This window comes from Choloepus didactylus, chromosome 10 (assembly GCF_015220235.1).
Source record: "Choloepus didactylus isolate mChoDid1 chromosome 10, mChoDid1.pri, whole genome shotgun sequence".
NCBI classification, from domain to species: domain Eukaryota; kingdom Metazoa; phylum Chordata; class Mammalia; order Pilosa; family Megalonychidae; genus Choloepus; species Choloepus didactylus.
The window spans coordinates 129,367,405-129,379,927 of NC_051316.1; the positions used below are offsets into that span (position 1 = coordinate 129,367,405).

At 59.2% G+C, this 12,523-nt stretch overlaps 1 protein-coding gene across 4 annotated transcripts in view; it reads left to right on the forward strand.

Annotated features, from left to right (window-relative positions):
* Window positions 1-12,228, forward strand: part of VAV2 (vav guanine nucleotide exchange factor 2) — a 207,282-nt gene extending 195,054 nt beyond the window's left edge. Inside the window, exons 21-28 of one of the 4 annotated variants that reach the window (XM_037797378.1) lie at window positions 28-102; window positions 1,144-1,196; window positions 2,442-2,558; window positions 4,432-4,519; window positions 5,513-5,636; window positions 6,331-6,417; window positions 7,322-7,476; window positions 10,314-12,228. In XM_037797378.1, coding sequence (XP_037653306.1) covers window positions 28-102; window positions 1,144-1,196; window positions 2,442-2,558; window positions 4,432-4,519; window positions 5,513-5,636; window positions 6,331-6,417; window positions 7,322-7,476; window positions 10,314-10,361 — 747 coding nt within the window. In that variant the 3' untranslated portion in view covers window positions 10,362-12,228. Of the gene's footprint in view, window positions 1-27; window positions 103-1,143; window positions 1,197-2,441; window positions 2,559-4,431; window positions 4,520-5,512; window positions 5,637-6,330; window positions 7,294-7,321; window positions 7,477-10,313 lie in introns of those variants that run through there. The other 3 variants (XM_037797377.1, XM_037797376.1, XM_037797375.1) reach the window with 3 other exon arrangements.
* Window positions 12,229-12,523: the final 295 nt, after the last annotated feature.

Here is a 12,523-nt window from a genome sequence, read left to right on the forward strand (position 1 = left end):
GCCCCCCCAACCCTTCCTTCTTTCCAGGGTCGACTGGTGCAAACCAGGAAGTCGGGGCATTTTCCCAGCTCATCCGTGAAGCCCTGCCCCGTGGATGGAAGGGTGAGTCCCGTTCCCCGGAAGCTTCCAGAGCAGAGTGGCCGGGGTGGGGTGGGGGCTGGGAGCTGCTCCCTCGCCTGGTCTCGCCTTGCCCCAGACGTGCCGGCAGAGCAGCTGCTGTGAGCGGGCGAGGGGCGAGGGGCCTCCTCTCCCGCCGGGTGCGCATCTTGCTGTGGTTTTGAAGGGCCATGGGGGCCTCGCTGCAGCGGTCGTGGTGGGCTGCCGGCCAGCGGCTCTCTCCAGCGTTGGGGGACCCTCTGAGTTTCCTCAGGCTATTTTGCAGGCCCCCAAAAAACACCATAGAAGTGAGCGAAGCTGCTCCCCAAGGATGCAGGGGGTGGGTCGCAGCCCCGGGCAGCCCTGGCGCCTCTGCCAGGCCTCACCCGGCCGCTGCCAGTGCAGCTGCCTGCGGGCACTTCGCGCAGGTGACGGAGGGCGGTTTGGAAAGGATTTGCCGACCCATCAAAGGGACCAAGTCAGCTGAGGAGAAGTGTCACTTGCTGAGGGGCCTGGGTCAGGGCCCTCCCCCTCATGCCTCAGTGGCCCCATCTGCTTGGTGTGCAGGGGAAGGGGTAGGGGACCCCTGAGCCCCTCCCCAGGATGGGGGGCTCCGGCCTGGGAGGGAGCAGCACGGGCCACAGGAGCTGCAGCACCTGGGGGAGAGTAGCCCACCACCAGGAGGTGACACTGGCCAGCCAAATATCCTGTGTTTGGGGGCTTTCGGAGGCCTTGGGGGCCCCTCTGGGGTAAAGAGAACCCTAGCTGGAGGGTCCGTCTGCTGAGGAATTCCTATAGCCTCCCGCTGTTCCCCTCCTGGTGGACTAAGCGTGCTGGTGGTTGGTTGCTACACTCATTCCCTCGTTCACTCATTCACTCATCCAAGTGCACTGGGCACCTGCTCTTGCAGGTTCCCCCAGGGGATCAGAGATGATTGCATCCCAGCCGCTGCCCCGTGGAGCCATCTGGGTGGGGGTGGGGGACGTCCCGCAGCCCCTCGGACCCCTCTGTGGACGAGGCCTTAACCCACGTGCTCTGTTCCCCCAGCCACCTGTCAGCCGGCTGCCGTCTCGGGAGATCGACTACACCACGTACCCCTGGTGAGTGGGGCGGGCGGGGGCGGCGTCTTGGCTGTGGGGTGAGCTCCCTGACGGCTGCCCCCAGGCCTCCTCCTGCCTGGGCTCGCGCTGCCCCTTCTCCCTCTGCAGACACCGTTCCCATCTCTGAGACTGAGCCGCCAGTTCAGACGACTAAGGGGATGAAACCCCATTGAACTCCAGATACAAATACATAAAGAGGCCTATCTCAGGTCAAATTTATAATCACGTATTCGATTACACAGCTACTCGGCAAGAACAAGGCGGCTGTCGGGATTAATAAAAAAGGACGAAGTCGGGCGTCCTGGGTGTGGGTCAGGGGAGTCTCGGCCTCCGTGTCCGGTTCCGGAAGAATGGCCTGCCGTGGCGAACGCGCAGCTCCTTGTGGCTGCCCAGCCCGGGGTGGCCATGAGCAACTGCCGTGACCCCAGGAGTGTCTGCCCTTGTGGCTTTGGGGTTCGGGTTCACCTCTGACACCCCCTCAGTCCCCAGCAGGTCAGCGCGTCTGCACAGCCTGGGCCCCTGGTTTCAGCTGCCTGCCCGTGTCTTGGGGGTGCACGGGGCCTGTTTTAAGTTTCCCACAGGCGGTGACCAGGCCATCCTGTGAGTTCCACCTGCTGGGGTAACAAACAGAGACTTAATATTTTAACGTAGGTTCTCTCTTGCTTGCACAGTATTACAAAAATCCCAACTCATCCTGGCAAGTAGCTGCAGACGGTAATGGGTTTTGCTTTGGGGGTCCGGGAGGGGGGTAGCTTGCGTTGCCTTCTCAGGCTGTTTGTTTTAAACAGAGATGGCAGGGTGAGCTGTATTTCAAAGTCTGTTCAAAATCCAGGAAACAAAACAAAACAAAAGCAGTTTATGCGGTCGCTGCTTTTTCAGCAGCAAATGGATTGTAGGAAAGAAATCAGACCTGGTGTTGGGGTTACGTGAGCCCCTCTTGCCGCTCCTAGGGTTCCGTTTGGAGCCAGCGAGCCCGGGGCCCGGCTGGCTCTGTGGTCTTTGTCCCTCCCCGTCCAGGTGACCGTGTTTGAGTCCCCCCATGCGCAGGGCCTCACGTCGCTGCCTTCCCTGAGCCCTTCGGCTCCCTGCCCCGGGGTCTCTGCCTCCGTCTCCCGTAGGCTCACCGCGAGGGTGACAGCTCTGCTGAGCTGTGCAAGGCCCTCGGCTCGGGCCCGATGCTGTTCTGGTGTCATCACCGTCACGGCTCTTCCTGCACAGTCACCGGTGACTCCTGTGTCCCTGCAGGTTTGCCGGCAACATGGAAAGGCAGCAGACGGACAACTTGCTCAAGTCCCACGCCAGCGGCACCTACCTGATCCGGGAGCGCCCCGCGGAGGCCGAGCGCTTTGCCATCAGCATCAAGTACGTGGCGGCATGGGCACCAGAGCCACTGCTGGGCGCCGGGTCAGACACCCTCAACTGCAGGGGCCAGATGGCCCAGCTTCCCGGAGCCAGGGGGTCCTGAGAGTTCAGGGAGTCTCCCGGCAGCCCCCCGGTAGGTCTCAGAGAGAAAGGCAGTGCCGCCCACTTCACGCGGCTGCGGCAATTGCGGGGACCCTTCCCTGGCTGCTCTGCTGTCGGTGGCTCCTGTGGACAGCCTTCTCTCGGGGTGTCCCCTTCCCTGGGCAGCGCCTCCCCATGGGCCTGTGGTCAGGCTGAAGCCAGTGTGGGACACCCTGCAGGACAGGAGTCAGACAGGCCATGGCCAGACCCCCGGCCGGCCTTTGGACGGGGTCTGCAGGGACTTTGGTGGGGTTGAGAGCCCGGAGCAGGTGGTCTGTGTCCAGGGTGGGGTGCTGGGCAGGGGCCTTGGAGGTCTCGGTAGGATGGGCCTGTGTGACTGGCCACTTGACCACAGCCCAGGCCGGGTGCTCTGGTTGCAAGAAACAGAAACGGACACACGTGAGCAGCGAAGGGCCGTGCTGGAACACAGAGGGCACGCGTGGCCTGGGGGCAGGAGTGAGCCAGGCCCAGCGGGCTGCTCCGGGGCCTGAAGGCCACAGCCCATGCCCACTGCTGCCCTCTCAGCCCCTCCTCCCTTCTCTGCACCACCTCCCTCTTGGCGTACACCTGGTGGGCAGAAGCATGGTCACCCCGGGCAGCCAGGCGTGTGTGCCAATCTCCCCAGACCCCGTCCTGAGTTACCTGGAGCCGGCAGGTGGACACCCCACCCCATGCAGTCAACAGGGCAGGGTCACGCTGTACGGAGTGGCTGCCGTGGGACCCCAGGGCTGGCGGGGGTCAGGACCCGGGGACCAGAAGGAGCAGGAAGCGGAAACAAGGCCCACCCATACGGGGACAGACACGTGCTGGGGCCACAGCCTTTCCTGGGGCCCCACAAATACCTGGAATCTGAAAAAAAAAAAAAAAGCGTCAGCTCTGAAATACCAACGACTGCGACATGGAGAGTAAGCAGCGTTCCGTGAGATGCCGCCTGGACAGGACCCCGGGCCGCGCAGAAAGCTGCACTAACGCAGGCCGGACACACGTGACACGGGCAGTGGGGGTGCTCCAGGGGGGTCTCAGTGCCTTGGAGACCAAAGAGCTCGGGAAGTGGCAGCAGGCCTGTGGCCAAGCCTGGAGGTCGGCACCAAGCTGACCACGACGGCCAGGCGGCCACCCACTCGATAGCCTGGTCTGCGGGGCGCCCCCGGGGGCTCAGCGGGCCCTGCCCCCACAGAGCTCGGGGTGAGGTGAGCCTGCTCACAGCCCACATCAGATCCAGGAAGGAGACAGGAAGTAGCCAGGCAGGGGCTCCATGGGGGCCTCTTGAAGCATCTCACTGCCAGGCATATACCTGTTTGTCTATTACATTAACTAGTTTCCAAAGGTTAAACCCACCTCAGTGTCCTGGAGTAAGTCCCCTCAGTTGTGGGGTGAAACCTTTTCTATGCATTGCTGAATGTGGTTTGCTAATAGCTGGCTGGGAATTTTGTACCTGTGGGGTCCTAAGGGACGTGGGTCTGTAGTTTTCCTGGGTGTCTTGCTCTGGGTTTGGCATCAGGTGGCGAGGGGTGGGTGTTTCGGGGGGCTGGGCACGGGGCAGCTGTCCAGTCAGCTCCGAGGACGGCAGGGGGTGAGCGTTCCCAGCAGCGGGAATTGCCCCACCGAGGCCTGGGGGTGGGGGCTCGGGGGGTGTGCAGGAGGCAGCTCGCCGGTGGGAAGGAGACTGGAGCCCGCGGGGGCTGGGGCGGCCTGGGCGCCCGGTGACCCTGCAGCCGCGCTCCTTGCGCAGGTTCAACGACGAGGTCAAGCACATCAAGGTGGTGGAGAAGGACAGCTGGATCCACATCACGGAGGCAAAGAAGTTTGAAAGCCTCTTGGTACGTGGTTCCTGCAGCTCCTGCAGGCCCGGGCCCAAGGTGGGGAGGGAGGACCCTCTCTCTCTGGCAGCCACGCTGGGGACAAGCAGCCACCCCCACCGGTCTCCCAAAGCCAGGCCAGGGGCTGACCCCAGTGGGCGGTGTGGGGGGGACAGCACCCCCAGCATCTCAGCAGCCCCCTCCCACTGGCCCTCCTGCAAGAGCCGGAACCCGCGGCCCCCAGGGGCTGCAGCCGGCGCGGCCGTCCAGCAACTGCACCCACCTCCCCGTCCCTGCTGCCCACCCCACGCCCCAGCCCACCCAGAGGGCAGCTGAAGGCACAGTCTTCACACATGATTATAAAACTTTATCTGGTTCTTTTCTTATCATGCAAGTTCCATGTATCAAGACCAGGGATCCACAAATCTGAGCTCTTGGCCATCAGAAAGCTCAAATGAACCAGAAAGTATCACCCCCCCCAAAAGAAAACCCACAAACAACTGCAGTGTCAATGCATGAGGATGAGTCCCTAAAACTTACTTCCTAAGCACAGCCTACGGTTTGGTCTGCACAGACTTTTTGAAAACATAAAACCTGCCCACATACGCTCCGTTCTTGGCCTGTCTTCCCACGAACAGTGGCGTGAGCGTTCCCCACGGGGCAGGGGGTATTTGGGTACACTGTTACTACTGAAACTCTTCCCCACTGTCCCCTGTGTGTGTGTGTGTTGTTCCCAGTTTCCCCAGCACCAAGAGTGTTGCCCTGGACTGCCAGGCACGTCAGTCTCGCTGTTCTTTGCTGATTATTTCATTTAGAAAAGTCCTCGGAAGAGTGATTGTGGGATTCGGAAGGCCCTGTTGATAGTGAACAGGCCGGGTGCTGGGGGGGAGAGAGGAAGGGGATGTTCTTGGAGGGGCAAGGAGACGAGTCCCCACCCTGAGCCTGAGAAGGTCGGTGTTGGAGGGGGAGGACTGCCTGGAGGCGGCAGCGTGAGCGAGCGTGGGCCTCCCGCAGGAGCTGGTGGAGTACTACCAGTGCCACTCGCTCAAGGAGAGCTTCAAGCAGCTGGACACCACCCTCAAGTACCCCTACAAGTCCCGGGAGCGCGCAGCCCCCCGGGCCTCCAGCCGGTCCCCAGGTAATGCCACTGCCCACCCGGTACCCCGGGGCTCCCCTGGGGGCGTGCGCGCCAACCCGGGCCCTCCCCAGCCAGCACCGGCCTTGCCCTGCAGCCTCCACCCTTGCTTGGCACCACTGGGCAGAGCAGCGGTCACGTAGCTCCTCTGGCAGTGGGTGAGCGGGGCCCAGCCCTGCCAGGGATCCGCAGGGGACATCCCACTGAGGGGAGGGGACAGGGCAGGGTCCCCACTGGACAAGGAAGCCAGGGTTGCAATGTTGTCCCGTTTGCAGATGGGGGCCAAGGCCCCAAGCAGGGAAGTGCCCTGGAATCGGGCGGGTAGGGCCTGGGAGCCGGACTGTGGCTGCCAGCCCAGGGCACTGTCTGCTGGGCCACCTGCCTGCAGCCTGCAGGGACTGCGGGACCGAGGGGCCCACCGGGCAGCTGCAGGACAGGGGAGGGAAGGCGGGCCTTTATGGACCTACTGTGTGCTGGGCAGGGCTGGGCAGGGAGATGGGGGTCCCGTGCTCCCCGCGGGGAAGCAGGTGCAGCGAGGGGGACAACCGTGGCTCAGGATGGGGTCCCAGAGGTGCCCGCCGTCCCCCTGCCCCTGTTGGCCTGCCCAAGCAGGTTCTGGGGCCGTTAGCCTGCTTGCCTGGAAATTGCGTGGATGTCCCCATGCCCCTTTTTTACGTCCTCTCTCGCCTCTTTGCAGCTTCCTGTGCTTCCTACAACTTTTCTTTTCTCAGTCCTCAGGGCCTCAGCTTTGCTTCTCAGGGCTCCTCCACCCCCTTCTGGTCAGGTACCGCTGCACTCGGGGCGCGGGGGGCCTGGCGGGCGGCAGCTGCCAGGCGAGGCCGGGCCGGGACTGCCCACGGCCCCACAGCCCCTGCCTGTTCACACCCACAGCTGCCTGTGGGGCTCAGCCCGGTGCGGGGGGGAGGGGGAGGTGGGCGGCAGCTGCGGCCCCTGAGGACGCCTTTAGGCTTGGCGCTGCCCCTCATCACGGCCCACCCCCGTGTCGTGACCACCCTGATGGGCACTTCCCCAGCCTCCTCATCGCTCACCGCTCGTCGGGACTTTGCCTCTGGCCGCCGAGGACAGCGAGGGTGCCAGGAGGGTGGGGTCTTGGTCAGTCCTGGCTGGACAGGCCTCGCTACCAGAGTCAAAGCCCCCCACCCCCTGCCTCCAGCCCACCGGTGGCCAGCAGCTCTGTGCGTTTCCCCTTTGCACAGTCATTGCCACTTGTCTGTCAGGCCCCCTGTATCCCGGGCCGAGCTGGGTCGAGCCGGGTTTCCAGCGTGGTTTGGGGCTCTGGAATTGGGGACCCAGGGAAAGTCAGTCACCCGGGCCCCAAGGTCCTGACAGCTTTCGTTCATCCAGTGTTAATTTAAAACCACTTGCAGGCTCCCTGCCCTGGGGATGGCACAGGGAGTGCCAGTGGCACTGGGTCCCCTCACTGATGCCTGAGGCTGCCCCGTGCAGCCAATGGCTGTTCCAGCCCTTTCCACAGGGAGCAGAGGCTTAGGCGGGCGGGGGCCCGGGGTTCGGCGGCCCACAGAGCAGCAGGCAGCCCTGGGATGTGTGCCCAGTTTCCTCCAGGCAGGAGCGGGTGCCGGGAGGGAGACCCAGCTCGGCCAGGGGCCTCTCCCCAGCCCGTCTGCCCCCACCCTGCAGCAGTGTGTGACCAACCTCTGTCCCCACAGTCTTCACACCACGGGTCATCGGCACAGCCGTGGCCAGGTACAACTTTGCCGCGCGGGACATGCGGGAGCTCTCCCTGCGGGAAGGTGACGTGGTGAAGATCTACAGCCGCATCGGCGGGGACCAGGGCTGGTGGAAGGGCGAGACCAATGGGCGGGTGAGTGGGCCAGCCCGGGCCACGGCCCCCATACGGACGCCCCGGGACCACCTGTCCGTGGTGGTGCTTGGGTACCCTCGGGCCAGGGTCTCCCTGCAGTGTCACGGCAGCCCAGGGCCAGTGCCCTTGTCCCTGGTGCACAGGGGAAACTGAGGCTTCAGGAGTTCAGCCGTGAGCCCAAGGGCACACAGCTGGGGAGCAGTGACCCCTCTGGGAGCTGGACCAGGCCAGTCTGCCTCTGGGCCTGCCCTCTGCCCTGCCCTGTTTTGCTTCGTGGCACTACTGAGAGGCAGGTTTCACATTTGCTCTTTAAATTCCTGGTGGATACCCCCAGCCTGCTTGCAGGAAGGGAAGTGGCAGGATGGGAGTAGGTCCCAGTGTCCTCACTGGTCACTCCTGCCATTTTCTAAGGCCCCGTTACACCCTAGTGAGATGGGGAAGGACATGCCCCTGCCCATCTCCAACCTGTACCCACTCTGCCCAAGCTCCAGGTGGCCCAAGGACTCTTCTCTTCCCTGCCCACCTGGAGATTCTTCAAAACTCTCTGGCCTCCTTATCCCACCACCCCGTAGGACTCCCCTGCCTTGCTCCGGGTATCTCAGCACCTGCCCCACAGAGCACCAGAACTCCACATGCCACCAGTAAGAATATAGGCCCACATGGGGTGAGCCACAGCTGTGGGCCACACCCAGCTTCCCTTGGGGGTGCAGAGACCCAGAGGCAGGTCCACTGGCTTGTGGACGGTCTGTCAGGGCTCCTATTTCTGACCACTCTGTTACCCGGTGATGGGAGCCAGCCTGTCTCCACCTAGTGTGAAGTCTGTCCCTTGGAGGCCTCAGATCTGATCTGATCCTTTTACCACCCAGAAGTATGAAGGCCACTGAGTCCCAGGCAGCAGACCCAGAAGGCTGGGTCCACTAGCCCCCAAAGGGGTCCTTGGGTCAGCAGCATTGGCAGCACCTGGGGCTGTGATTTATTAAGCACTTACCTGGGCCTTCCCCCAGGTCCACCAAATCAAACCAATTTCCCAGGTGATTTGTTTGCGCGGTTAGGTTTTAGAACCACTGGCTTAGAGTGTTACTAGATTTTTCTGATGACTTAACACTTCTATGATTATGAAATGAAGCCTCTTATCTCTAGGAATACTTGTTGTAAAGTGTATTTTATCAGTTATTAGAACAATACCAGCTTTCTTTGGATAAGTATTTGCATGACTTGCTTTTTTCTATCTTGAGTTGCTTTCAACTTTTCTGTATCTTTATATTCCTTATACTTAAGCTTAGGTCTCTTAAAAAATTGGGATTTTTAAAAGCCAGTCTGACCTGACAGTCCTTGCCTTTTAATAGGCATATGTAGTCCATTTACATTTAATGTAATTTCTGGGATATCTAGGTTTACACCCATCACCTTACTGTCTCTTTTCTATTTGTCATATCTATAACTCCTTTCTTTCTCCCTTGCCTTCTTTTGGGTTAACCAATATTTTTTACTGTTCCGATTACCCTCCCCTGGATTGGTTTGTTATTATGCTCTTTCACTGTTAAATTTCAGTGGTTACCTTAAAGGTTACAGCATGCACCTTTGACTTCTTAGAGACTGTCTTAAACTAGTGCTTTTACTACTTCCCAGACAATGCAAGGAGCTTATAACTTTTAACTACATTCATTTTTTGCTGACTTTTGTGCAAGGGTTGTCACGTATCCTAACTCTACATATATAAATACCACATAAGACATTTGGATTTACCACCTATTTACCCTTCCAGGGCTCTTGACTTCTCCCTGCCTCTCCGTGCTTCTGTCTCAGGCCCCTTTCCAGCTGCCTGAAGTGCCGTCTCTTCAGTCTGTTTTTAGTGTGCGTCTGCTCCTAATAAATTCTTTCAGTTACTCTTGATCTGAAAACATCTTTATTTCACTTTCTTTTTTTTTTCTCATTTAAAAATGTTTGCAACTTTTTATTTTGACATAACTTCAGATATAACGAAAAATTTCAGGAGTACAAAGAACTCCCACACACCTAGATTTTTTAATCTGTAGTTAGATGGCTTTCATCAGTTTTGGACGTCTCTCAGCCAGTGTAGCTTCTTCTGATGCTTGTCTGCTCCATTTTCTCTTTTCTTCGAAGGCTCCACTCACATGGATGGTAGATATTTTTGACATGGCCCATATGTTATTTATACTGTTTAGCTGTGTTTTCCATCCTTTTTTCATCCCATTTTCTATCTAGTTACTTTCTACTGACCCATCTTCCCATTTCTTAATCTTCTGCTTTGTCCAATCTGCTGTTAAATTCTTTCATGGAATCCTTAATTTCAGGCATTATACTTTTCAGTCCCAGAATTTCTATTTGGTTTCAGATTCAGTTCTCTAGTAAACTTTTCTAACTTTTCATACATTTTCTTAAAGATGTAAATTAGACTCACTTAAATTCCCTGATGAAATGAATGGGTCACCTGTGGGTTGGTTTCTATTACATGTGTTTTCTCTTGGTTTTCGGATTGAATGCTGAGCTTGTGTAAAAAGAATTGTAGAGGCTCTTGATGATGTTATTTTCCTCCAGAGAGGATTTACTTTTCTTCTGTCTGGAAGGTAGAGGGTGGGCAGATCATCTTAAACTAGTGAAGGCTGGTGTATTTCTGGGATGCCCTCACTTCTGGGGTGGGGCCCCACCAGAGTCCCACGAACAACCAGGAGCTCGGCAGGCCTGTCTTAGCTCCCCGGGAGGCTGGTAGCTGCGTCTCCCAGCCTTTTGAAGGGCCCCTTTTCCCCAAGAACCTCTGCTCACCACCCCACTCGGTCCCCTCAAACACCCACATACATACTCTCCATCTTTCTCAGATCGGCTGGTTTCCTTCAACATATGTAGAAGAGGAGTGCGTCCAGTGACTGCAGGAACCCCAAGATGACTTGCAGATGTCTTGGAGGAGTTGCCCCAGCTCTGAAGTCTCTCTCGGCTCCACGACTCAGAGGGAGGGTCCTCGCCAACCTGCCAGAACTCAGCAGCCCGTCGGGATGGGGTGGGTCTCCCAAATCCTAAACGTGAATCGTTTCGCCATCAGTCTGCCTTTGGTGACCTGACCCTGGGTCCGCTACCTGTACATAGAGGAAGTCTAGGCTCGCCCTGCTGTGTTGGCCGCCAAGGAGAGGGAGGGCCAGCAGTGTGGCAGGCCGGACCCCGGGGGACAGCCGAGGCCCAATGCTCGGGGCTCACCACTGTCTGCTGGGATGGTGTCCAGAGCCTGGGATTAAACAACAAAGGCTGTCCCCGGGACGGCCGGGCTTGACAGCAGCCCTTGGTCGCCCAGCCCCTCCTCTGGGCTGTGGACTCTCGGCCTGCCTGTTTCCTGCTGCACACTCTGATTCCTGGGGGGCCTCGGGCCTTGAGAGGCAGAGGGGCCCAGGCCGGGCTGTGGCTGCAGCCCCTGCTCAACCGCGACCGTGCTTGGTATAGGAGAAGGGAGCATGGCAGGGGGCTTCTGTGCAGCCTCCCTGGTCCCCCAGGACTTTGCCTCAACCTCCCCACTTCCCTCAGTGCCAGGGGGATGTGGAGACCCCAGGGCAGGCCCCTCCCTTGGGAAGGAGCCTCAGGAACGATGACATTCTCAACCCTGTTCCCATCAGTGGTACTGCTCTTTGCCCTTGCCCTGAAAGTCCCTTTCCGGAAGCCCAGGAATAAAGGGTCTGCCCTGCCCTGCTGCCAGGTAGAGACATGGTTTGAAAGCCCTAAAATGGGCAGGGAAGGAAACAAGGGTTTTCCTCTCGCTACGTCCCCACTGCTCGCATTTTTCCAGCAGGACCCCCTCTCTGCTCCCACCCCAGCAGCCCTTCTGGGCTTTCCGTGTCCAGCAGGGAGGTCCCTGGGTCTTCCCAGCCCTTGCATGGGCGTCCCTGCTCGCCCTTGACTCTTTCTCAAAGGGCCCTGCAGCCTGTCACCCGAGCCGACAGCCAGCCCGAAATAAGTGCTCTTGGGGGTAGCTCTACCCCCCACCCCCGGGTCTCCTGGCCTTTGACCTCTGGCTGGGTTGGCCAGACCCTGCTTTCTCTGCCCTGGTGTTGCACGACACCTGGCGACACTGTCCCTGTCCCAGCTCCATGCCAAAGCTGCCAGGGAGACCTGAGCCCAGGGGCACCTTCCCCTCCGGGCTGCCACTCCGCCCTGCGCGAGGAGGGGGCTGCGGCGGGCCTGGGCACTGGGAGGCTGGTCCCTGCCGGAGGAGGGGGCCGGGTACTGCGCCACAGCCTGGGGGTCCTTTCCGAGGTCCGCCTGTGCCCTCCAGGCCGTGCTCACCCACCCAGGCTCCTGGGGCACAAACAAGAGTGGGGGCAGGGGGTGGACAGGTGGTGAGCAGGCCGCGGGGAAAGGGACTACGGCCTCAAGAGCCGTGCGAAAGGAGGGTAAAAGGATCACGTCTGGGGAGCTGTGGGACATGGGGGGAGAGCAGCCCGGACCCCTGTCTGTCAGGGGGTACCCAGCCCTTTACGAGTGACCTTTGGTTCAGCTTGGGGCGGGAGCAGGGAGAAAACCAGCCTCCTTCTGTGTTTACTGTCGTCAGAAACTTGGGGGTGGGGGGGGTGGACTTGTTTGTTTTTTTAAGGGGGGAAAAGTTTGTAATTATTTCATCCAAATCTCCCGTTATATATCTGTGAATAATAAGGAAAGATTTTATAATAGCAAGAAAATGATGTATATTTTAGTTCATCAGGAAACAAGACATCATGGTAACGAAGGATACTGAGAAAAAACAATTGCAAACCCTCGTTTTTGTGAATTCTTCTGTTTTGCTCTCATTCGTTTTGATGTTCTTGCTCAGTTTCGTTTTTGCACAGCACAGACCAGGATGGGAGGGGGGCCGGGGCATTCAGCAGAAGGGGCACACGGGAGGTGGCCGGGGGCTGGGGCCTGGGGCTCAGCCATGGACCTGGGGGCCCAAAGCCTGTGGTTCAGGGACCCTTGGCCTCACCCGTGGCTGCCCCCACAGAACACAGATTGTCCATTTACCAACAGGCTTTTCCAGACCACGGTTTCTACTGCTAATAAATCTCAGTTC